Source organism: Jaculus jaculus, chromosome 18 (genome assembly GCF_020740685.1).
Source record: "Jaculus jaculus isolate mJacJac1 chromosome 18, mJacJac1.mat.Y.cur, whole genome shotgun sequence".
NCBI classification, from domain to species: domain Eukaryota; kingdom Metazoa; phylum Chordata; class Mammalia; order Rodentia; family Dipodidae; genus Jaculus; species Jaculus jaculus.
Genome location: NC_059119.1, coordinates 49,061,249 through 49,086,263, shown reverse-complemented (window position 1 = coordinate 49,086,263; position 25,015 = coordinate 49,061,249). Strand labels below are relative to the sequence as shown.

At 43.4% G+C, this 25,015-nt stretch overlaps 1 protein-coding gene across 1 annotated transcript in view; it reads left to right on the top strand.

The window, feature by feature from the left end:
- Slc3a1 (solute carrier family 3 member 1) overlaps window positions 1-25,015 on the top strand; it is a 48,135-nt gene that overhangs the window by 8,246 nt on the left and 14,874 nt on the right. The window contains exons 4-7 of the mRNA XM_004660193.2: window positions 6,755-6,880; window positions 16,324-16,443; window positions 19,399-19,523; window positions 23,913-24,108. Of these exons, the coding sequence (XP_004660250.2) occupies window positions 6,755-6,880; window positions 16,324-16,443; window positions 19,399-19,523; window positions 23,913-24,108 (567 nt within the window). The remainder of the gene's footprint in view (window positions 1-6,754; window positions 6,881-16,323; window positions 16,444-19,398; window positions 19,524-23,912; window positions 24,109-25,015) is intronic.

Below are 25,015 nucleotides of genomic sequence, written 5' to 3'. Positions count from 1 at the left end.
AATAAAAAGGGCCGGGCTTGGTGGCATACGTCTTTAATCCCAGCACTCAGGAGGCAGAGGCAGGAGGATCTCCGTGAGACTACTTAGTGAATTCCAGGTCAGCCTGGGCCAGAGTGAGACCCTACCTCAAGAAACCAAAACCAATAAATTAATTAAAAGTAGAAAATTGGCCAATAATTTTTTAGTAAATAAATTACTTCACAGGCCCCAGTTATCTGTTCCATATCTGTGGGTTCTGTATCTGCAGATTCCACCACTTGTGAATAAATATTTGGACAAAAATGAATCCGTACAGAATGAATGACAAGCTTTGATTTGATTCTTATATCCTGAAAATACAGTACAACTACTTAGTTAGTGCTTGGATTGCATTAGGTTGTGTAAGTAATCTGGAGGTGATAGAAGTATACACGTATATACATACGTGGGTCATGTGAAAACATGGCACCATTTTTGTATGAGATCTGGACCTCTGCTGATTTTGCCATAGGAGGGGACCCTGGAACCAGTCTCCCACAGATGCTGAGGAGTGACTGGAGGGGGACGCCCTGGGCTGTCTCCTGACATCTGGGTTTGTCTGGCAGTCCGTGCTCCCAAGGGTAGCCCTGTGGCTGTCTCGGGCCATGTGGGCTTCCTTTCCTACGTTCTTCCAGGACTTTTCCTCGGGTGCTCCTCCCCACTCCACTCCCTCCTCTTCCCATCCTAACCTTCTCTGTAAGCGTTTTCACGTCAACATGCTGGCTTCTAGACCCCAACTTCAAATGACCCAAGGACCCCATGTGATCTCCTTACAACCTCCTGGGGTCAACAGCAAGTCAGTTTTGCTGCTTGCATTTTTCCCCCCTCCAACCCGCCCACTGGCTAAAATGCCAGGGTGAGTAGCAAACATTTACTAAACACACAATGTGCGCCAGATTGTCAAGTGTCTCATACTCATTAATCCACTTAATCTACCCTTCAATCCCATGGATTAGGCTTTCATTCCTGCTTTGCAGATAGGCAATGAGGCTGCACAGTTAAGGACTGGATATAGGCAGTGCATCGATCTGGTTTTTTGTTGTTGTTGTGGTTTTGTGTTTTGAGAGAGAGAATGGGTGTGTCAGGACCTCAGCCACTGAAATCAAACTCCAGACGCTTGTGCCACCTAGTGAGCATGTGCGACCTTGCGCTTGCCTCACCTTTGTGCGTCTGGCTTATGTGGGATCTGGAGAGTTGAACATGGGTCCTTAGGCCTCGCAGGCAAGCGCCTTAACCACTAAACCATCTCTCCAGCCCTGCAGTCTGCTTTTCAACATTGCCACCCACACCTCAAACCATATCATGTCTTGACTATATGAAGGTGCATTTTCCATACTTCCATCAGTGTGACTTGTAGTCAAGGTTGCATTTTCTAATGTAAAAGTTAACACGTATAGATGGATAAAAGCTTTGTGATTTTTTTTTTTTTCAAGGCAGGGTCTCACTCTAGCCCAGGCTGACTTGGAATTCACTACATAGTCTCACGCTGGCCTTGAACTCATGGTGATCCTCCTACCTCTGCCTCCCCAGTGCTGGGATCAAAGGCACACTCCACCACGCCCAGATTGATTATTTATATGATGGAGTACTGCTCAGCAGTGAGCTCTAAGCACACAAACCACACGGATGGATCTCAGAATAGCTCTGCAGAGTGAAAGGCACAGAAAGCACATGGTGTATTATCATCCCAAACACATGGGGTGTGGTGGTTTGATTCAGGTGTCCCCCATAAACTTAGGTGTTGTGAATGCTAGGTTCCCAGCTGATGGATATTTGGGAATTAATGCCTCCTGGAGGGAGTGTATTGTTGGGGGCGGGCTTAAGGGCTTTATAGCCAGGTTCCCCATGCCAGTGTTTGGCACACCCTCCTGTTGCTGTGGTCCACCTTCTGTTGGCCAGGGGGTGATGTCCACCCTCTGCTCATGCCATCGTTTTCCCCTGTCATCGTGGAGCTTCCCCTCGAGCCTGTAAGCCAAAATAAATCTCTTTTTTCCAGAAGCTGCTCTTGGTTGGGTAATTTCTAACAGCAATGAGAACCGGACTGCAACATGGGGATTCTCAATAATGCAAGCTAACCCATAGCATCAGGGAGCTAATCAAATGTTATTTAGAGATAGAGAAGATACAGAGGAAGATGAGGGAAGGGGTATAAAAGGCTGAGGATGTATATGTCCACTAGTTTGATGGTGGTTATGGTCTCACAAGTGTTTCTATGTCAAAACGGATCAAAGTATGTACTTTGAATTTGTGCAGTCTTTTACGCTCAGTTATAACTGACTGAAGCTGTGTATCGCTATGGATAACATAGATCTGCTGGGCATGATGGCACATGCCTTTATTCTCAGCACTTGAGAGGCTAAGGTAGGAGGTTCAATGTGAATCCAAGGCCAGCCTGAATAGTGAATTCCAGGTCAGTCTAAGCTAAAACAAGACCCTCGCTTGAAACACCAAGAAATAAATAAATATAGATCTAAGCTGAGAAGACGATATTATGAGTATAAATGAGCCCTCCCCTGCCCCCCAACACAAACACACTGAGAACTTGAACATGACCAACACTGTGTTTTTCTGTCTGTTCTCCATGCCTCTTCTTTTAATTTTTTTAAAAATTTTTATTTATTTATTTGAGAGCGACAGACAGAGAGAGGAAGAGGCAGAGAGAGAGAAGAGAGAGAATGGGCATGCCAGGGCCTCCAGCCTCTGCAAACGAACTCCAGACGCATGCGCCCCCTTGTGCATCTGGCTAACGTGGGACCTGGGGAATCGAGCCTCGAACCGGGATCCTTAGGCATCACAGGCAAGCGCTTAACCGCTAAGCCATCTCTCCAGCCCCACTGTGCCTCTTCTTAAAGACAACCCCAGCCTTGAGTTTTGGGGTTTTCTAAATCTGCATACCACGTATGCAGTATGTATTGCACTTTTTTGTTTCCTTAGTTTTGAATGTTATGAGAAGCATCATGCTACACGTAGCCTTCTGTAACAAGCTTCTGTATCTCGGTTTTTGAAAAAGTCTAATCACGTAGTTTGGGCTAGCCTTAGCTCACATGTCGTATCATGTACATATCCTGTGGTTTACTCTGCAGAGAAGAGGTAGTAGGACTGTTTCTAATTTTGTCATCAGTAAGTCATAAACATTCTCTTTTTAAAAAATTTTTATTTATTGACTTATTTGAGAGCGACAGACAGAGAGAGAAAGAGGCAAAGGGAGAGAGAGAGAGAGAGAGAATGGGTGTGCAAGGGCTTCCAGCCACTGCAAACAAACTCCAGACACATGTGCCCTCTTGTGCATCTGGCTAACGTGGGTCCTGGGGAACCGAGCCTCGAACCAGGGTCCTTAGGCTTCCCAGGCAAGCGTTTACCCGCTAAGCCATCTCTACAGCCCAATAAACATTCTTACTAAGCCGTTTTGAGACACATGAGCAAAGGGGCACTTTAAGTTGAGTAACAGGAGGAAAAGTGCTATACAGCATCCTCTATGTGCAGTTCTACACGGCAATGTTAAATTGATTGTTGAAGTGGTTGGGCTAGTTTATATCCCCACCTGCAGTTACAAAAAGCACATATTTTCATTAGTTCTTGATATTGGCCAGGCTTTCTAGTTTTTCCTATTCAGGTGAACAGAAGATAATATCACATTAAGGCCTTAATTTTATCTTCATCTAATTAGCACTGTCCAACTAATAATTATGGAATTGCTAGTGATGTAGAAGAGCGTCTCTTACATTTAGTTCTGAGGCTCTGTTTTTGTAAAGCACCTGTTTGTGATTTCTTCAGTTCATTTAGATTGTTTGTCCAGGACAGTTTTCTTTTGGCTAAACATGACATAAATTTGTGCTCTTGACTTAGGTCAACTGGTGAAGGTATATTTCTTTCTTTTTTTTTTAAACTTTTTTTTTTCTTTTTTTTTTTTTGGTTTTTCGAGGTAGGGTCTCACTCTGGCTCAGGCTGACCTGGAATTCACTATGTAGTCTCAGAGTGGCCTCGAACTCACGGCAATCCTCCTACCTCTGCCTCACGAGTGCTGGGATTAAAGGTGTGCGCCACCACGCCCGGCTTCTTTTTTTTTTTAAACTTTTTATTGACAATGTCCATAAATACAGACGATGTATCAAAATCATAATCTCCTTAGGTATATTTCTTTAAAAGGCAGTCGTTTCTACTTACTTTGGTAAAGTGCCATGGAAACACAGACCCCAAGTGACTGAGTCTTCCAAAGAAAAAGGAAAGGATGTTTGTGGGCCCCCGCCCCAGTTTTTCAATGTTTATCAGGTGTTCTTTTGGCCTGAAATGAAAAAAAAAAAGGCCTGTTATGGAACCCAAAATAACCTCTCATATTTAACACTAGATGGACAAGAACTGTCCAGAGATTTTAGGGACAACCAGTAGAGTCTTGTCACGGAGCCATGGTCTTGATCCATTTTAGAATGAGGACATTAGTCTATTGTCAAACACCTCTGGACACCGGTACTTGAAGTTTCTGTACTTAAATAGTTTTAAAATCTTTGTATTGATAACCTCATGTAGATGAAGAATGTATCCTGATCATAATTCCCTCCTAGCACCCTCCTTTGTCTCCATTCCCATGACCCCCCTCCAGTGAACCCCTTCTTTCCAACTAGTCTCTCTTCTGTTTTTTTAAAGTTTATTTTTTTAGAGCAAGTGCGCACAAGAGAGAGAGAGAGAGAGAGACAGAAAAAGGGAGCCTGAGAGAATTGGCATGCCAGGGCCTCAGCCACTGAAATTGAACTCCAGACGCTTGTGCCCCTAGTGGGCATGTGCAACCTTGCACGTGCCTCAGCTTTGTACTTCTGGCTTACATGGGATCTGGAGAGTCAAACATGGGTCCTTAGGCTTCACAGGCAAGCGCCTTAACCACTGAGTCATCTCTCCAGCCCTCTCTCTTCTGTTTTGATGTCATCATTTTTCTGCTCTTGTATTATGCAGGTCTTAGATAGTGTCAGCAACTGTGAGGTCACAAAGGCAATGGCCACTTTGTGTCTCGAAGGTATTATTCTAAAGCAATCTGCTGCCCCCGTTCCTTTGGCTCTTTCTTTCTTTCTGCTACCTCTTCTTCAATGGTCCCTGAGCCTTGGTGGGTGAGATAGACATGTCTGTTAGTGCTGAACATGCCACTGTCATTTCTCAGCACTTTGATAAGTTTTGAGTCTCCCTAATCATTATCATCATCTGAAAAGAGAAGTTTCTGTAACCAAAAGTGAGAGTAACATTAACATATGAGCAGAAACCCAAACATTTAGAGGGCAAGTTAGAGGCAATAATATATCAGTTTAGCCAACCATCATTAGTAGCTTCCACCCAGTTCTTATGAACTCTCCAGCTATGGGATTTTGACTGGGTTTTCAGTAATAGGCATGAATTCTTTCCCATGGAGCAGGCCTCACACCCAATCCAACAGCAGTTGGTTTCCCCATAACAGACACCTCACCATGATACGTGTTGGTACATTGGGCTGGTCAGCTGTATAGCTTGCAGGGTTCACTGCTGGCTAAGTCTATTGATGTCTGTTGATGACTTTTCTTCCGCGGCAGGCTTCACGGCACTTTCCAGATCTACGACAGCTAGTTAATAGGGAGGAGGCTTCCAGCTCAGCTCCATCTTGATTTCTCAGTGTCTTGCAGCCCAAGTATGTACTATCTTTGGCACTGGGATCTTACCCATCCAATTCTGGCGCGCAACCAAGGGTCTTATATTGTTTGAGGAGGGACATCAGATGCCAACCTGACCAACAACTTATTGAGACATATTCAACCCCTGGCACTTGAAGTTGTTGGATTTTCATTCCTGAGGGCTAGTAGAATTCTTTAAACATATATTTTATTTATTTTTGAGAGAGAGAGAATGAGAATGGTCACACCAGGTCCTCTAGCTACTGCAAACAAATTCCAGATGCATGTACCACCTTGTGCATCTGGCTTATGTGGGTGCTGGGGAATTAAAACCTGGGTCCTTAGGCTTTGCAGGCAAGCACCTTAACTGCTAAGCCATCTCACCAGCCCCCTAGTAGAATTTTTAAGTGAATTATTCTAATACATATTTTTTGGAGGCTCACTTTAAATATTCAGTATCTCTAAGATCCACGTACTAAGACCAAGAGACTATGTCTTTCCGCTGCATTGGCCATCATTTGCTTTTCTTCACATATAGGAGTCCAGAGCCTAGACAGGAGATCTGAGAAAATATGTTCATAATGACTGTTCTTTAACTTGGCCTTGTCTTAAATTCAAGAACATTGGCTTGCTGCTGTTTTTTTGTTTTTTTTGTTTTTTTTTTTTTTTTTTTTTTAATGAGAGAGAGATAGAATGTGCACACCAGGGCCTTCAGCCACTACAAATGAGCTCCATATGCATGCACCCCCTTGTGCGCATGTGCGACCTTGCATGCCTGTGCATCTGGCTTATGTGGGATCTGGAGATTAGAACATGTGTTCTTAGGTTTTGCAGGCAAGCACCTGAACTGCTAAGCCGTCTCTCCAGCCCACGCTGTGGTTTTTATGAACAGTTTCTACTGGACATGGATACATCACAGACATACTTGTGAAGCATTAAGCTGACTTTGGGGGTGGGTTTAGTGTAATCCTGTTCCTAGAAAGAAAACTCTTAGGATCGACACATCTGCCCCCCTTGGGGCTGGGGATGATAACGGGTATGTCTTTGTAAGCAAGACCATCCTATGAACAAGTGAAGTAATTGAGGTGTGGTTTTGTTTCATTTGCTAGCTAAGTGTGTATGGAAACTCGAGTTGGCACTTTGACGAAGTACGGAAGCAATGTTATTTTCACCAGTTTTTGAAAGAGCAACCTGACTTAAATTTCCGAAATCCTGCTGTTCAAGAAGAAATAAAAGTGAGTATCCAAGGCCCCCCACCCAGACTTGTTTGCTAATGAGAACAGGAGTAGTTTTTTGGCTCTATGTTGAACAATGGTTAAGGTGTCTGACACAAATACAGATATATTTTTTAAATGTTTTAATTTTTAAAAATTTTTTATTTGAGACAGAGAGAGGGAGAGACAGAGCCAAGGAGAGAATTGGCAGTTCCAAGTCCTGTAGCCACTGAAGACGAATTGCAGATGCACGTGCCACCTTGTGCATCTGGCTTACATGGGACCTGGAGAACTGAACCTGGGTCCTTAGGCTTTGCAGGCAAGCACCTTAACCACTATGCCATTTCTACAGCCCAAATACCGATATTTTGACATGCTGGTGGCTCCTTTCTTCATCTACCTCAGAATCATCTACATAAAAGGGGGACAGAAACACCTGGTGCCTTTAGTACTGATTCGCTCTTTGGCCTGAGGGCTGCTATTGGGAGGTGGTTGAGAACACGAGTTTTGGGGTTTGGCTCCTACATCTGCCTCTGGATGAATTATTGGCCTTTTCATGTCTCAGAACCATCACCTATGAACCACAGTTGGTGGTGGCTTTTACCCTGGTGTACTGTTTACAAGATTAGATGAGATAATCCATGCACAGCACTTCTGTATTCATTCAGCAAAGATTAACTCACTGCTTACTTCATGCCAGGCCCTGTTCTATGCACTGGGCTTATATAGCAATGAATAAAAGAAGCCCAAATCTTTTTTTTTTTTTTTAACTTTTGTTTTTTTAGAATTGGCAGCCTCCATGATTATAGACAATAAGCCATGAAAATTCCCTCCTTTCTCCCACTTTCCCTTTCACAGACCCATTCTCCATCATATCCTCTTCCTCTCACAATTAGACTCTTTTATTTTGATATCATTGTCTTTTCCTCATATTATGCTGGTCTTATGTAGGTAGTATCAGGCACTGTGAGTTCATGGATATCCAGGCCATTTTCTGTCTGGAGGAGCACTTTGTAAGGAGTCCTACCCTTCCTTTGGCTCTTACATTCTTTCCGTCACCTCTTCCGCAATGGACCCTGAGCCTTGGAAGGTGTGATAGAGATATTGCAGTGCTGAGCACTCCTCTGTCACTTCTTCTCTGCACTATGGTGCGTTTTGAGTCATCCCAGAGGTCACCACCATCTGAAAAGAGAAGCTTCTCTACCCAAAAGTGAGAGTAGCATTAATATATGGGTATGAACCTTAAGAGAAGTGCTTACTGGGCAGTTTGGTGACTATAGTATACACATTTAGCCAGACAACAGCAGATGTTACATCCCTAGGGCTTATGACCTTCCTTGTCATAGGTTTTCAATGTCTGGTATGTTGAAGCCCAGCTCTTAATGAGTCTGGGATGCCAAGGTGTACGTGACAGTTGCTACATATATAACACCTCAGGTGGTTGTGAACCCAGGAGAGATTGCTGTCCCATAGAAGATGGTTAGGAGACCACCTCATGCTGAAGTCCTGTTGGGTGAAGAGCTGAGGTGTGATGGGAGCCATTTTCCCATCTAGGGAGCAATAATTCCAGGCAGAGGGAAGAGAAGTGCAAAGATCATGGTTAAATTTTAAATTTCAGATAATGAATAATACAATATTGGGAACATATTTCTACTACAAAAATATTTGTTGGTTACTTGAAGTTAAACTTTAACTGAGTATCCTGTATTTTATATAGTAACCCTACAAGTGTGTTGGAAAGACGTGAGCGTAAGAGGCAGAGAGCCAGGATCTTAGAAGTAAGAGATGGGGTTGGTCAGATAGGCCTACAATGTGATCCACTGAAAATCTCCCCCGCCCCAACATACCCCACCAGGGAGCGTTCTTCTGATAATCGCACTGGACCCCCACCAGAGTACCCCAGGCAGCGGTGTTCCCATTCTTGATTGGGTAGGGACTGGAGAGTGCTTGGAAGGAAGCAGATGAGTAGGAAACTGGACATAGGGGGCCGTGGGCTCGTACGTGCAGCTCACCAAATCACTGGGGACCCCTACACCCTTAGTTTATTTTTCTTTCATTTTGTCCTTCAATAACATCTTTTCTTGAGGTTTAATAATACATATAGCGGGCTGGAGAGATGGCTTAGCGGTTAAGCGCCTGCCTGTGAAGCCTAAGGACCCCGGTTCGAGGCTCGGTTCCCCAGGTCCCACGTTAGCCAGATGCACAAGGGGGCGCACGCGTCTGGAGTTCGTTTGCAGAGGCTGGAGGCCCTGGCGCGCCCATTCTCTCTCTCTCCCTCTATCTGTCTTTCTCTCTGTGTCTGTCGCTCTCAAATAAATAAATAATTTAAAAAAATATTTAAAAAAAAATAATACATATAGCATAAAACTTATTTCTGACTTGGGTCCCTCCTTAGGCAATCTGGTGGTTGCTGGTTGCCAGGATATCACCATATTTATGCTAAACTTAGTGCGGTCACCCAATAGGCATAGCAAACGATAGCCCAGAACTCCTGGACTCAAGCTATTCTCCTGCCTCAGCCTCTCGAGTAGCTGGGACTACAGGACTGTGCCATTGTGGCCATAGCATAGAACTTATTTCAAATGTGTAAATAAGCAATTTTAGTGTATTCACACAATCGTGCAATGATCATAGTTGTAGTCCTTTTTGTTTTTTTGGTTTTTCAAGGTAGGGTCTCACTCTGGCCCAGGCTGACCTGGAATTCACTATGTCGTCTCAGGGTGGCCTCGAACTCACGGAGATCCTCCTACTTCTGCCTCCCAAGTGCTGGGATTAAAAGCGTGCACCACCATGCCCGGCATTTAGTACATTTTTATCATACCCAATAGAAGTACACATTAGCAAGCAGTTCCATGGCCCCCTTGTTTTCTTCCCGAATACCTTGGCAACCACTAATCTATTGATGTGCTACCAAAATGGAGTCATACAGTGTCTATCTAAATGTCTGATCTATGTGTGCATATCTGTGTATTTGAGAAACTGTTTTCCATAGCATCAGCACCTCTTTACTGTATTCCCACTATTAGTTTATCGGGGTTCCAGTTTCTCTGCTTTCTCGCCCAAAAGCCTTGTTATTGCCTGCATTTATTCTTACAGTTGTCCTAGTGGATATGAAGCTCACTGAGGGTTATTAGAGTTGCTCCTTTTTATTGGCTAACATTTGAGCATCTCTTCATGTACTTACAGTTATGTGTCTATCTTCATTATAGAAGTATCTGATTAAATTCTTTGCCCATTTTATCTTATTTTATTTTTGGTTTTTTTTTTTTTTTGAGCTAGAGTTTCACTCTAGCCCAAGCTGACCTGGAATTCACTATGGAGTCTCAGGGTGGCCTCAAACTCATGGCGATCCTCCTACCTCTGCCTCCCAGGTGCTGGGATTAAAGGCGTGCGCCACCACACCTGGTTTTTGCCCATTTTAAATAGGCCTGCCTTTTTGTCGTTGGATTGTAAATGTTATTTAAACATTTCAGATGCATAATTAACAAACACTGTTCTTCCATTCTATGGGCTTTTATTTTATTCATTTATTTGAGAGAGAGAGAGAGAGAGAGAGAGAGAAAAGGAAAGAAGATATAGAGAAAGGGCACCCCAGGGCCTCCAGCCACTGCAAATGAACTCCACATGTGTGTGCCACCTTGTGCATCTGGCTTATGTGGGTCCTGGGGAATCGAACCTGGATCCTTTGGCTTTGCAGGCAAATGCCTTAACCACTAAGCCATCCCTCCAGCCTGGGCCTTCTTTTCTTTCCTTTCCTTTTTTAATTTTCTTGATGCTGACCTTTGGAACACAAGGGATTAATCTTGGTGACATCTAATGTATTGTTATTTCTTTTGCTTTTACTCCCAGGTTTAAGAATTCTTGCTTAGGTGGGTGTGGTGGCATATGTCTCTAGGCAGGAAGATTGTGAGTCTGAGGTCAGCCTCGGGTGTATATTGAGAGACACTGACTGTCTCATAAAACAAAACAAACAAAACACACATCCCCTACACCCTAAGCAAACACTCTAATCTGGGCTTGGTGGTACAGACTCATCACATCAGCTACTCATAAGCCTGAGGCAGGGGAATTGCAAGTTCAAAGGGTGCCTGAGCTGTTTGCAGAGTGAGTTCGAGGCGAGCTTGGACAACTTAATGAGGCACTGCCTCAAAATAAAAAGCAAGATGCAGCTCCATGGTACAGCGCGCCATGCATGAGGCCCTAGGCTCAGTCCCCAGTACAAGGGTTGCCTAACACTGGACACTGAGATTTACTCCTGTGTTTGCTGCTGGAGAGTTTGTGGTTTGGGTCCTTACGTTGTAGGTGGTCTCTGATCCACTTTCTGCCTATTTCTCATATGGTGTGAGGGAGAAGGGCTCCAACTTCATGCTTTTGCATGTGGCAATTCAGTTATCTCAGCAATGTGTTAAAAACCCATGGTTCTTTCCTTACTGTATTGTCTTGCAATCGAAAATTGAAAATCCACTCTAGCTGAGAGTTCAGTAACCAGTTTGGTTTATTTCTAGTCTCTTAGTTCTTTTTTTAATTAAACTTTTATTAAGCTTTTCACTTTTAATTTTTAATAAATTTTAGTTTAATAATTAAACTTTAAAACTTTCATTGGGGCTAGAGGGATGGCTTAGTGGTTAAGGCGCTTGCCTGCAAAGCCAAAGGACACAATTTGATTCCCCAGGATCACATAAGCCAGATGCACAAGGTAGTGCATGCATCTGGAGTTTGTTTGCAGTGGCTGGAGGCCCTGGTAACCCATTCTCATTCTCTCTCCCTCTTTCTCTGTCAAATGAATAATTAAAAATAAAATATTTTTAAAACCTTCCATAAATATAAACAACACAACATGATCATAATCCCTTCACACCAACTTCTTCCTCTCTGAAATCCCCCTCCAGTGAAGCCCTTCTTCTTTCCAATTAGTCTTTCTTCTTCTTCTTCTCTGGTTTTTGTTGTCTGTTTTTTGAGGTAGGGTCTCACTCTAGCCCAGGCTGACCTGGAATTCACTATGTAGTCTCAGGGTGGCCTTGAACTCACAGCAGCTCTCCCACCTCTGCCTCCTTGGTGCTGGGATTAATGGCGTGCACCTCCATGCCTGGCTCAAGACTCTTAGTTCTGTTCTATTCATCCATATGTTTATTTTTATATCATTACCACACTGTCTATATTACTATAGCTTTACAGTAAGTTTTGAAATCAAGAAGCATAAGTCATACACCTATTTGGGGTATTGTTGGATTGTTCTAAGTCCTTTTTATTTCCATTGGGATTTCAGCTTGTCAGTTTCTGCAAAAAGAAAAAAAAAAAGTCTGCTATGGTTTTGATAGGGATTGCATTGAGTTTTGGCATCTTCATAATGTTCAACCTTGGAATCCATGAACGTGGCTCAGTTGGCAGAGTGCCAGCCACACCAGCCTGAGGAGCTGAACTGAGATCTCTAGCACCCACACAAATGCTGGGTGTCATGGTGCATGCCTATAACCCCAGCACTGAGGAGGCAGGCACAGGGGGATCCCCAAAGACTTGCCGACTGGCTTATCTTGCTGAGTATTGAACTCTGGGTTCAGTGAGAGACCTTGCTTTAAAAAATGGGGGTGAAATGAAAAGGGATTGAGGAAGACACCTGATTTGAACCTCTGGCCTCCACACTGACACACACATATACATACGTGCACACTTATACACATACCTGTGCCCACACACATACCAGTATATGTATGTAGCATACATTCACATGGCAAAAAATTATTCCTGTGCACTCCTTATTCCCAAGGTCATTTTACATATACGTTGGATGTTTCCAGAGGGGGTTTAGGTGAATCGTGTCTGTTCTAGAAGCAGGCACCATGAGCCACAGCATCTTTCTTTCTTAGTGCAATAGGAGAGAAGCAGGCAGCCGGCCAGGGAGTCAGTTTTAAGCTTCTTTAATGGTGAGGACTCTCCTCCATTTCCAGAGCTCCTCTCACATACTTATTAAAAAAACATTATTACTATATGCAAGCGATTTACCTAGTTAATATGATGGCCAGTACAAGCTTAGTTTGGAAGATCTTATAGAGAAAGAAAGTCAGGCTTAGAGAGGTAAAGTCACTGCCCTTGGGGAAGAGAATGGGTCAGGATTCCTAACCTAGGTTTAGGGGTCTGAGGTTAGCGTCCTTACCCACAACCCTCTGCTCCTGCCTTGAGGCAAACTGTTTCTCTGTGTGGGCTTTGCTTTTCCTCCCCAGGGATCTCAAGGTGGAGATTCATAAAGGTGATGGTGGGGCAGTCAGGCTCCCAGTTGGCGGCTTCTCTGGCCCCTTGCAGCGGGGTTTGAACCGGTGTTACATGTTGTGACCCATATGCGGGTTCATGCGTGAATGATTCTTTGACCAACCGCTCTGTTCTCCTGCACACATCCAGGACCCGAGGTGTGAAGAATATTCTTAGTTACTCAGTTAGCGGAATGGACACCCCACATGTGCTGGCTCGGTACGCCCTCAGCCAGGAGTTAGACATTATTCACAGAAGTGATCTGGTTTACTATTAGAAATACATACGAAATGCCAAGAGTTTAGAATGACAGGCACTTTGCTCCTGGAAATGGACCTTTCACAGGAAGGGCACTTCCAACACCCTCTCCACGGCACTTATCTGTGGGCTGAGCAGGTTAATAATTTGCAACCCGGTCGTTTGTGGTGAGGTGACATTCGAAGGGACTTCTGTTGGCATACCCACTTGCATCCTGTGGCGACTGAACCTTTTACCTTCCACCCAGCTATCGCCCCAGTGGGAGGCTGGCCTACATGGCCTTCCACACTGAACATCTTCCTCTCTTCTCCTTAGTCTCTTCCCCCTTCCCAGCAGCCAGTGGGACTCGGCTCGGGTGAGAACTTCTCAGGGCCTTGCATATACTTATTTAGTAGTATCTTCTACTTTTCCAATCACTTTAAAAAATATTTTATTTATTTATTTGAGGGAGAGAGAGAGAGAATGAGAATGGGCATGCCAGGGCCTCCAGCCACTGAAAATGAACTCCAGATGTGTGTGCCACCTTGTGCATCTGGCTTATGTGAGTGTTGGGGAATCGAACCTGGGTCTTTTGGCTTTGCAGGCAAATGCCTTAACCGCTAAGCCATCTTTCTAGCCCCCTACTTTTTTTAACTTGCCTTCCAATTCCCTGCCCCTGTTTTGATAAATTAGGAAACAGGAACAGCAAGGTGAAGTGATCCTGTCAGGTAGACATATACTAAGGAGGAGGAGCCAGGAGGCCTTGCCCCACATCTGCGCTCAGTGTGACCGCAGACCACGAGGGAGGAAGGAACACCGAGCCCTGGAATCGCGAGGTGGCGCTGTGGATGAAAAGCCAAGAGGCACTCCTCCTGGCTCAAGACAGCCCAGAGCTTCAGCAACCTTCTGCTCTGCCCCCGTTGATAGCGCTGCTGGAGCCAAGCAGCTTAATTCAAAACATTTCCTCACTACCAACTTTTAATTCCCGGCTCTGTGCCCAAGGGATAATAATTGAATGATTTGTGGCACCTCCTGTGTTCCAAGTATTTACTATCCTCGTGCCCTCATTCAGTAATATCTATGGTGTTCTGACTTCAGCATGTTAGAGTCTCATCTGGTAAATGGAATACAGTGGTGGGTGTCTGTCATCCTAATACTTGAGAGGTAGAGGTAGGAGGATCAGTTAGTTCAGTTCAGGATGAGCCTTGACTACATAGAGACTGTGAACAAAGCCTGGACTACATGAGCCCCCATCTCAAAATAAGATTAAATAATAAATAAAATCTCATCAGGACTGGGCATGTGGCTCACTGGTGGAGCCCTTGCTTACATTCGTTAGGCTCTGGGTTTGATCTCCAGCACCATAAACAAACATATATGTACGTACATACATATATCATGAGAAAGATTGGCTTGGGGGCTGGAGAGATGGCTTGGCGGTTAAGTGCTTGTCTGTGAAGCCTAAGGATCCTAGTTCAAGACTCTAGTCCCTAGGACCCACGTAAACCAGATGCACAGTTTGTTTGCAGTGGCTGGAGACCCTGGCACGCCCATTCTCTCTCTCTCTATCTCTGTTGCTGTCAAATAAATAAATAAATAAAACATTTTTTTTTTAGAAAGAATGACTTGTCTGGAGACATAGGAGGTAAAACAAAGTGGGTCAGAAATCAGGCTCTCCAGGGAAGGAGCCTGAGTAGATGGAATGAGGAATCCGGAAGGCTGGAAGAGATGGCTCTTTAGGGGGACCAGGAAGAAAGAACTTCCTTTCATTTTAGGGAGCCTTCTTAGCAAGTTGTAGATCTGCCCGTGTGGGCCCCTGGCTCAAAAGAGCCTCATACCAGGTTTAGTGCTTAGCACTTGGTTTTGTTGTCTTGAACTTTTAATAATGATGGAGCAAGGAGGCACTTTAATTATCTCCCCAATAATCCACATAATAATTTTGGCTCCCACCAGTCTTCAAAAGAAACTGTCATCAAAGAATACAATAAAAATGCATGAAAAGCTAGATCTTAATTTTAGCTTGGGGAGTCCCTTTGTGAAATTAAAGGCATCATACTAGTGGCTTCTTTGGTACTGTTTTGTTAATCCTTTATCATTTGAGAAAACCCACACACGTGAGTTTTACTTCCACATTTCTACTGGTCTTCATTCTTTTCCTGGTTGATGGTTAATGGGTGATTCTGTCTATAATAGTCTTGTGTTCCTTCCAAATCTCTTAACACCCAAGTACTTTATCTTTCATTTGCCTTCCTGATAAGGAGTAAAATATTTAGTTTTTAAACAGCTGCCTGTCTTTGTTGTTGCTGTTTTGGGGGGTGAAAGGGATGAAGGAGTTGAGAATGAGATGGTCTGTTTCTTGAGACCCAATCATGATATTTCTTTCATCTTGACTAGCTCTGAAGTTGTGAAACGGTTCTGGAATGTCAATTACAAATGTAGTTGCAATGCAATTTTGAATTAAAATATGAAGGAGTATAGGAGCCCCTAAATTCAGCTCCTTCCTTGAGAGTTCATTATGCCAACCTTGGTATGCTAAACAGATAAAAGAGAAAAAAAATGTGTTAGTGTGTGAAAATGTCTACTTTATGATGGAGAGTTTTTCACAGACAAAACCATTCTATCTATCTATTATCTAACTATCTATCAATCATTTGTCTATTATCTTTCTATAAATCATCTATCAATCATCTATCTATCTATCATCTATTAATCATCTATTTATCATCTATCTATCTATCTATCTATCTATCTATCTATCTATCTATCATCTATCATCTATCTATAAATAAGTAGGCTCTCACTGTAGCCCAGGCTGACCTCCAACGCCTGTAATCCTCCTACCTCAGCTCGGCACTGCCTCGCCACCCCCATGCTGGGATTAAAGGTGTGCGCCACCACACCCAGTTGACAAAGCCTATAGTTATTAGATGGTGGGGTTGTAAAGTGTAGTTAATATAACCAAGCATTTTGCTTCTTCATTGCAGGAAATAATGCAGTTCTGGCTGGCAAAAGGTGTTGATGGCTTTAGTTTCGATGCTGTTAAATTTCTTCTGGAAGCTGAGAGTCTGAGAAATGAGATTCAAGTAAATCAATCACAGAGCCCGGTAAAATTTTATTTTAAACTTTCTTTTCTCTAACTTTTTCTGAAAATGTTACCAGAGTGTTTTCTGTTTTCGCATGAAAAACCCACTACAATGATGAGTTCTTTCCTAGTTGTAGGAAGTGTTTTGAATAATTTTCTATCAAAAACACAGGAGTTTAAAAATTTTATTTTAATTTTTATTTATTTATTTGAGAGAGAGAGGCAGATACAGAGGGAGAATGGGCACACTAGGGCCTCTAGCCAGTATAAACGAACTCCAGACGCACCACCTTGTGCATCTGGCTTATGTGGGCACTGGGTAATCAAACCTTGGTCCTTCGCAGGCAAGTGCCTTAACCACTAGGCCATCTCTCCAGGCCCCACATAGGAGGTCCCGCCTCTTTTTTTTTCTTTTCAAGGTAGGGTCTCACTCTAGCTCAGGCTAACCTGGAATTCACTATGTAGTCTCAGGGTGGCCTCGTACTCACGGCGATCCTCCTACCTCTGCCCCCTGAGTGCTGGGATTAAAGGCGTGTGCCACCACCCCCGGCCACATAGGAATTTTTAATGCACGTGTCCAGAAGTTTTCTTCCCCTCGTTCTTTCCAGAGGGAGGGGCCCCTTGAGGAATCCTTCACTGATGAGAGTGAGGAGCACACAGTATGGACTGACCAAAGGCCATGGGATGAAGGGAAGTTTGTTCATGGATATTTACTACCTCAGGCTCAAGGGAGCAGGCCTCTAGTTGTTTTAGGACACAGAAGGAAAGGCAAGGAACTAACACTGTTCCCATATTTCATTTAATTCTCTCATCTTTTGAGAGGTTTCATGACCTTCATTTAGCAAATCTTGAAGTTAATTTATCTAGAGTTATAGAGGGTGATAAGTAGAATTCCAAACCAAGCCTATTTCACTATCGAGTCTGGATGTTTCGGGTTCTGCCCTGATGAATCTCACCTCTTGCCCGACTCTCCCCCTGCTACACACACAGATGGTGTTCACATGTTGTCTTGCCCCTGTGAGTGACCACTATTCTAGAACCACCCTATTGTTGATAGTCAAGTAGACAGTCATCCTACAATATTCCATACTGATGTTTTTATATGTTCACACAATAGAACATTACATGTTAATCAAAATAAATGAACCACAAAATGGCACATGACAATCTAGGTGAATTTTGGCAATGCAGTGCATATCAGAAAAAAAAAATTCTAAAATCACCATACAGTATGATACCTTTTTGGATTTAAAGAAAATTACAGGCTGGAGAGATTGCTCAGTGGTTAGGGCACTTGCCTGCAAAGCCTAAGGACCCAAGTTCAATTCACTGGTACCTGTGTAAAGCCAGACGCATGAAGTGGCACATGCATCTGGAGTTCGTTTGCAGTGGCTGGAGGCCCTGGTACTCAGTTCCTCTGTCTCTCTCTCTGTTAAACAAATAAAATTAAATCTGTATTGTTATTTTATTATCAAGCGTCTGCTTTTTGTACTGAGCATGTTGAAGTGTTTTGTTGCTTTATTAAAAAGAATCAACTTGTTGGGCATGGCGGTGTACATCTTTAATCCCAGCACTCAGGAGGCAGAGGTAGGTAGGAGGGTTGCCATGAGTTCGAGGCCACCCTGAGACTCCATAGTGAATTCCAGGTCAGCCTGGGCTAGAATGAGACCCTACCAAAAAAAAAAAAGAAGAATCAACTCTCACTAACTAAAGGGATGTTGGCCATGCACCGCAATCAATTATGAAAACATGTCACGAACCAAAGGTTGTGATTAAAGACATTTTTTATTTTTTGCACACAACTTCCAATAAAATGGAAAATTGAAGAAAAAACTTGTGTTAGCTAGTTTTCTCAGAGAAGAGCTGCCACTTGGGGAGAAAATTTTGAAATAACCCTGCTAACTAACTGTAACAAGATAGGATGAAGTCTATGTTTGCAGTTCTACTCAAAACCCTATAGAACATGAAATTTCAGGAAAAAAAAACAAAAAACCCAAGATTGGAAAACAAAAATCAATGCTCGCCCCCAAAGAAAATCAACAAACCCTCTTGTAAGTGAAGCTTATCTAAACAAAGACAGTTTACTGAACAGACAGCAAGTCAGGTTTGGAGTGTTCAGTCAGTTCATGTCCCATTTTGGTTGGTGAAATATATATCTTTTTGGCTCTTCTATTCCTGGGAAGGGGTAGGCAGGAATATCAGGCAAAATTACTGAAACTGAGAAAGTACAACAGTACAATGAAGGCTAGAGAGCAAAATTTATAGGCATAATACTGATATTTTGCAAGTACTAATCACGTACTAATGTAATAATGAGTGTGATAATCAGGGTAATTTGCTTGCCTTTAAGATTGTCTTAGCATTAAAAAAAATGTCTGAAGCATTTAGACCATTGTTAAGTGGATTTGTAATCAATGTTTTTTTTTCTTTTCTTAAAAAATTATTTATTTATTTATTTATTTATTTGAGAGCGACAGACACAGAGAGAAAGACAGATAGAGGGAGAGAGAGAGAATGGGCGCGCCAGGGCTTCCAGCCACTGCAAACGAACTCCAGACACGTGCGCCCCCTTGTGCATCTGGCTAACGTGGGACCTGGGGAACCAAGCCTCGAACCGGGGTCCTTAGGCTTCACAGGCAAGCGCTTAACCGCTAAGCCATCTCTCCAGCCCTGTAATCAATGTTTTGATGTCTGGTCAAATTTCATTTGCTGAAATGGGAGCTACAGAAATGTTTTTGATTGACAAGATTTATTAACAACTTACATAAACAATTTAAGCACGCAATGCAATAATGCTAGCTGCTGTGACTGTTCTCCATCTACACCCTCCCTGCGCACTGAAGGGCGTGTGGCTGACTAGCTTTGCGCATACATCTTGCTTAGCTGAAGCCCCTTGAAGAGATGGTCTTCACATAGCGCCAGCCGGGGGTATGTGAGATGTACAAGAGTGTTCACCATGTCATCTCCATTTCCAAAGGACACCGTCACTAACTACTCACAGCTGTACCATGACTTCACGACCACGCAAGTGGGAATGCATGACATTATCCGGGACTTCCGGCAGACCATGAACCAGTACAGCAGGGAGCCGGGTAGGTACAGGTAAGCACAGGATGCGCTCTTGTTCTGCACGTGAAGTTGTTTTTTTATTTTATTTTATTATTTGTTTGACAGAAAAAGAGAGAGAGAGAGAGAGAGAATGGGCACGCCAGTGCCTCCAGCCACTGCAAATGAACTCCAGATGCATGCGCCCCCTTGTGCATCTGGCTAACGTGGGTCCTGGGGAATCGAACTTGGATCCTTTGGCTTTGCGCACAAATGCCTTAACTGCTAAGCCATCCCTCCAGCCCCACTTGACGTTTCATCCCTCACAACCAGGCCTACGTGGAGGTCCAAGTTACAATGTAAGAAGCCTGAATAATTACAACTGGAAACTTGGGTGTGAAATAGCCTCGCATGTTGCTTAGGCTTGCTACTTTTCACTTTCCTCTTTTGTAGAATGTTGAAAATGAAATGAATTACTAAGAACACATTCGTTAAACATTAGCTATGTTTTTTTTTTATCCTTATTATTAGATTTCTTTCTTTCTTTCTTTCTTTCTTTTTGATGTTGTTTGTTTTGTTTTGTTTTTCGAGGTAGGGTCTCACTCTAGCCCAGGCTGACCTGGAATACACTATGGAGTCTCAGGGTGGCCCCGAACTCACGGCGATCCTCCTACCTCTGCCTCCTGAGTGCTGGGATTAAAGGTGTGTGCCACCATGCCTGGCTGGGCTTGTTTCTTAAACAGTGTACATCCCAATGTTTCAAGTAAACCTTCAGTAGATCCCACTGGGTGGGAACACAGCTGGAGGAGCAAAAGGACCTCGGGTAGAGAACTGCTCAGCAGCTGGGTGACCTTGGGATTATCAGTTAACCTAAATTGATTTTCTCAACAATGAAAAGGTTAAAAAAATGTCCTGCCGGGTGTGGTGGCGCACGCCTTTAATCCCAGCACTCGGGAGGCAGAGGTAGGAGGATCGCTGTGAGTTCAAGGCCATCCTGAGACTCCATAGTGAATTCCAGGTCAGCCTGGGCTAGAGTGAGACCCTACCTCGAAAAACAAAACAAAAAGCCTTATTTTTAAGGCTTGTGGGATTAGATGAGGTAATGTAAAATAGTGCCTGGCATATAATACACTGTAATGTTACAAGTCAAATCTCTGTAATCTGAAGATCCAAAGATCTGGGGGGCATTTTGGATTGCTTAATTTTAGATTAGGGAATCTGAACAGTAAAACTCCCATGAAAACTTTCCAAAACTGTAAAAAGCCTCCAAAATTTGAAGTACATTGCCCTCAAGAATTTTGGAGCCTGGCCTGGTGGCGCATGCCTTTAATCCCAGCCCTTGGGAGGCAGAGGTAGGAGGATCACTGTATCACTGTGAGTTTGAGACCACCCTGAGACTACGTAGTGAATTCCAGGTTAGCCTGAGCTAGAGTGAGAACCTACCTTGAAAAAACAACAACAAAAATATTTGAATAAAGGACACTTATTCTAAATTACAAGGTTCATATAGATCATCCAACACAATCAATAGAAAAACAGTTAAAGAAATTTCCCCTCAGACTAGAGAGATGGCTCAGTGGTTAAAGACACTTGCTTGCAAAACCTGACAGCCAGGGTTCAATTACCTAGAACCTATGTAAAACCAGGGCACATAGTAGTATTTGTGTCTGGCATTCATTTGAAGTGGTAGGAGGCCCTGGCATGCCCACACACTCACACAAACACACACTCTCTCTCAAATAAATAAATAAAAGAAAAAAGAAGAGAAACTTTCTCTCTTTGAAAGGCATTTTGTTGACTATTTCCCTTCTTTTTTGGGGGGCGGGCATTCTAAGGTAGGGGCTTGCTCTAGCTAAGGCTGACCTGGAATTAGTCTCAGGCTGGCTTAGAACTCACAGTGATCCTCCTACCTCAGCCTCCCAAATGGTGCTGGAATTACAGGCATGCGCCATCATGCCCAAAGACTATTTCCATGTTATAGAAAACTAAGGCTCTGACTATTCACGGTCATGGGATCCATAGGGATGAATGTCAGAGGTGAGATGTGAACGGATATTGTTGGGCTCCAGACTGTGGGTTTAGCTCTTGCTGATGAGTCACGTTGAAAATGAAATGATGGCCCAGTGGTTAAAGGAGCTTGCTTGTAAAGCCTGCTAGCCTGGGTTCAATTCCCCAGCACTCACGTAAAGTCACATGGGAAAAGTGGTACAAGCACTGGTGTGTTTGTTTCCAGTGACAGAAAAATCATGGTGTGATCCCTCCAGCCATGAAAATAAATTTAAAAAATATTTTAAAATTTAGAAAATAAAATGAGGTGACTGTTGTCCCTAAGTGATCCACAAGTCTACCTTATTCAGTGATTGTGACCAACTAATGTGTCATCTCAGACAGATGGCTAAAGCCAACATTAATCGGGTCCTTTCTGGTAATCTGTCCTTCCTAGTGTTTGGATTCCATCATTCAGAGTGCATATCAATAGTAAGGGGAAACTCCTCACTTCAAATTCCAATTATAGTGATGAAAATTGCTAAAGAAAGCACTTGAGGTGGCACTGAGATTTTATCAGCTTTAGAAAGCAGAAAACTATATTGATAAGGAGCCAATTGTGTTTCAAAATTCTTAGTTATCACTGAATAGTAGCCTAGCCTTTGGACTTAATACATTGAGAAATTGGTCAAGTGACTAAGAGTGTGACATTTCTTTTACTTCTTCTTTTTATTTATTTATTTATTGGGGGGGGGATGCAGAAAATGGGCATTCCAGGGCCTCTAGCCACTGCAAATAAACTCCAGTTGCATGTGCCACCTTGTGCATCTGGCTTACATGGGTCCTGCAGAGTTGAACTTGGGTCTTTAGGCTTCTCAGGCAAGCACCTTAACTGCTAGGCCATCTGTTGCAGTCAGGTTTGCATTGCTGGTAGAAATCACCTAACCAAGAGCAGCTTGTGGGAAAAAGAGGCTTATTTTGGCTTACAGGCTCAAGGGAAAGCTTCATGATGGCAGAAAAAATGACGACATGAGCAGAAGGTGGACATCACCCCCTGGCCAAACATAAGGTGGAGAACAGGAACAAGAGAGTGTGCCAAACACTGGCATGGGGAAATTGGCTATAACACCCATAAGCCTGCCCCCAACAATACACTGCCTCCAGGAGGTATTAATTCTCAAATCTCCATAGCTGGGAACCTAGCATCCAGAATACCTTAGTTTGTGGGGGACACATGAATCAAACCACCACACCATCTCTCCAGTCCCTTTTCTTTTCCTCCTTCTTGTTTTTATTTTTCTTCTTTCTTTCTATTTATTTATTTGAGAGGAAGAGAGGTTTTTCTTTTTCTTTTCTTTTCTTTTTTTTTTTTTTTTTTTTGAGGCAGGGTCTCACTCTAGCTGAGGCTGGCCTGGAGTGCACTATTTACTCTCAGGCTGGTCTTGAACCCCAGCCATCCTCCTACCTCTGCCTCCCAAGTGCTGGGATTAAAAGTGGGTGACAACATGCCTGGTAACATTTCATTAATTTTTTAAATTTATTTGCAAGGAGAGAGAGAATATGAAGGGGTATGCCAGACCCCCTTGCCACTGCAAATGAACTCCAGATGCATGTGCCACTTTGTGCATCTGGCTTTATGTGGTTGTTAGAGAGTTGAACCCAGGCCATCAGGATTTGCAGGCAAGCGCCTTAACTGCTGAGCCATCTCTCCAGCTTCAAAAGTGACATTTCTTGGCCATGTGATTTGACTGCTTTCTAGAGAAGCTTATCTTTTAAAAGATAATTTTGTTATCTGTTTATTTATTTGAGAGAGAAAGAGAGAGAGAGAGAGAGAGAGAATGAATTTGCACCAGCGGCTGCAAATGAACTCCAGACACATGCACCACCTTGTGCATCTGGCTTATGTGGGTCCTGGGGAATGGAACCTGGGTCGTTTGGATTTGCAGGCAAGTGCCTTACTGCTAAGCCATCTCTCCAGCCCAAGACAGAGGCTTATCTCATGTGTGCTTTACCTCCACATTTTAGAAAAATATTTTATTTACTATTTACAAGGAGTGAAGTACAGAGAGAGAGAGAGAGAGAGAGAAAACGAGAGAGAGAGAGGGGGGGGGGGTGGGGGGGATGGGCATGCCAGTGCCTCCTGAATTTGGGCCGGCAGGCATTGCAAGCAAGCATCTTTTTTTTTTTTTTTTTTTTGAAGTAGGGTCTCACTCTAGCTCAGCTTGACTTGGATTCACTATGTAGTCTCAGGGTGGCCTCTAACTCATGGCGATCCTCCTACCTCTACCTCCCGTGTTCTGGGATTAAAGGCGTGCGCCACCATGCCTGGCTTGCAAGCAAGCTTCTTTAACCACTGAATCATGGCTCCAGCCAGGCCCCCCACATTTCATCAGTGAAGGACAAACAGCTGCAGAACTTTTCTGTCAGGAATGGAAGACAGACTTTTGCCCACTCTTCCAGGTTCATGGGGACCGAAGCCTCCACAGAGAGCATCGGCAGGACCATGATGTACTATGGGCTGCCATTTATCCAAGAAGCAGACTTCCCTTTCAACCACTTCCTTGCCATGCTCAACACTCTTTCCGGGAACAACGTATATGATGCTATTACATCCTGGATGGAAAACATGCCGGAAGGGAAATGGCCTAATTGGAAGGTGAGTCCTCATGTTGGGGTGCAGCGCTTGCCAGATATCACCAACAAATGAGGTGACCTTTGTTCCTAAGTGACCCTCAACTCTTATTTGGTGACTATTCTAGCCTGTCTGATAAGGCTGTCAGTAGGGGAATACACTATTCACTCAGTGAAATCAAAATTTAATGAGTATTTATCTGGGCTTAGAACCCCATTAAGCCTTTTCTTTTGGGGGGGGTGAATATATGTCAATTTCTTCCACATTCTTCAGAGCTTATAATCTCAGTTGGAAGACAGATTTCACAGGGAGAATCCTTCTCCAAGGCAGGGTACACAGCACAGTGACAAAGCACCATTTTGCGCAACATACCCATTTCTAGAACTTTTTCATCGTCCGCAACAGAAGAGCTGTTCCTATTAATAATACTTTCTCACTCCCATCCCCGACTCCTGCTATCTCCCATTCTATTTAACACTTACATACATTTACCTATTCAGAACACCGGGGCCCCCAGCCACTGCAAACAAACTCCAGACTCATGCACCACCTTGTGCATCTGGCTTATGTGGATCCTGGGGAATCGAAGCCTGGGTCCTTTGGCTATGTAGGCAAGTGCCTTAACCACTAAACCAGCTCTCCAGCCTATCATACAGTTTTTAAGTTTTTTTTTTTTATATTGCAATTTGTATTAAAACTTCATTCATTTTTATGGTTGAATAATTTACTTGCATACATATGCAAAAGTATGTTTATTCATTCATCTCTTGATGGACATCTAGAATGTTTCCTTTTTTAAAAGTTTTATTTATTTATTTGAGAGAGTCAGAGAGAGAGAGAGAGAGAGAGAGAGAGAGAGAGAGACAGAGACAGAGACAGAGAGAGACAGAGAGAATGGGTGCGCCAGGGCCTCCAGCCACTGCAGATGTAC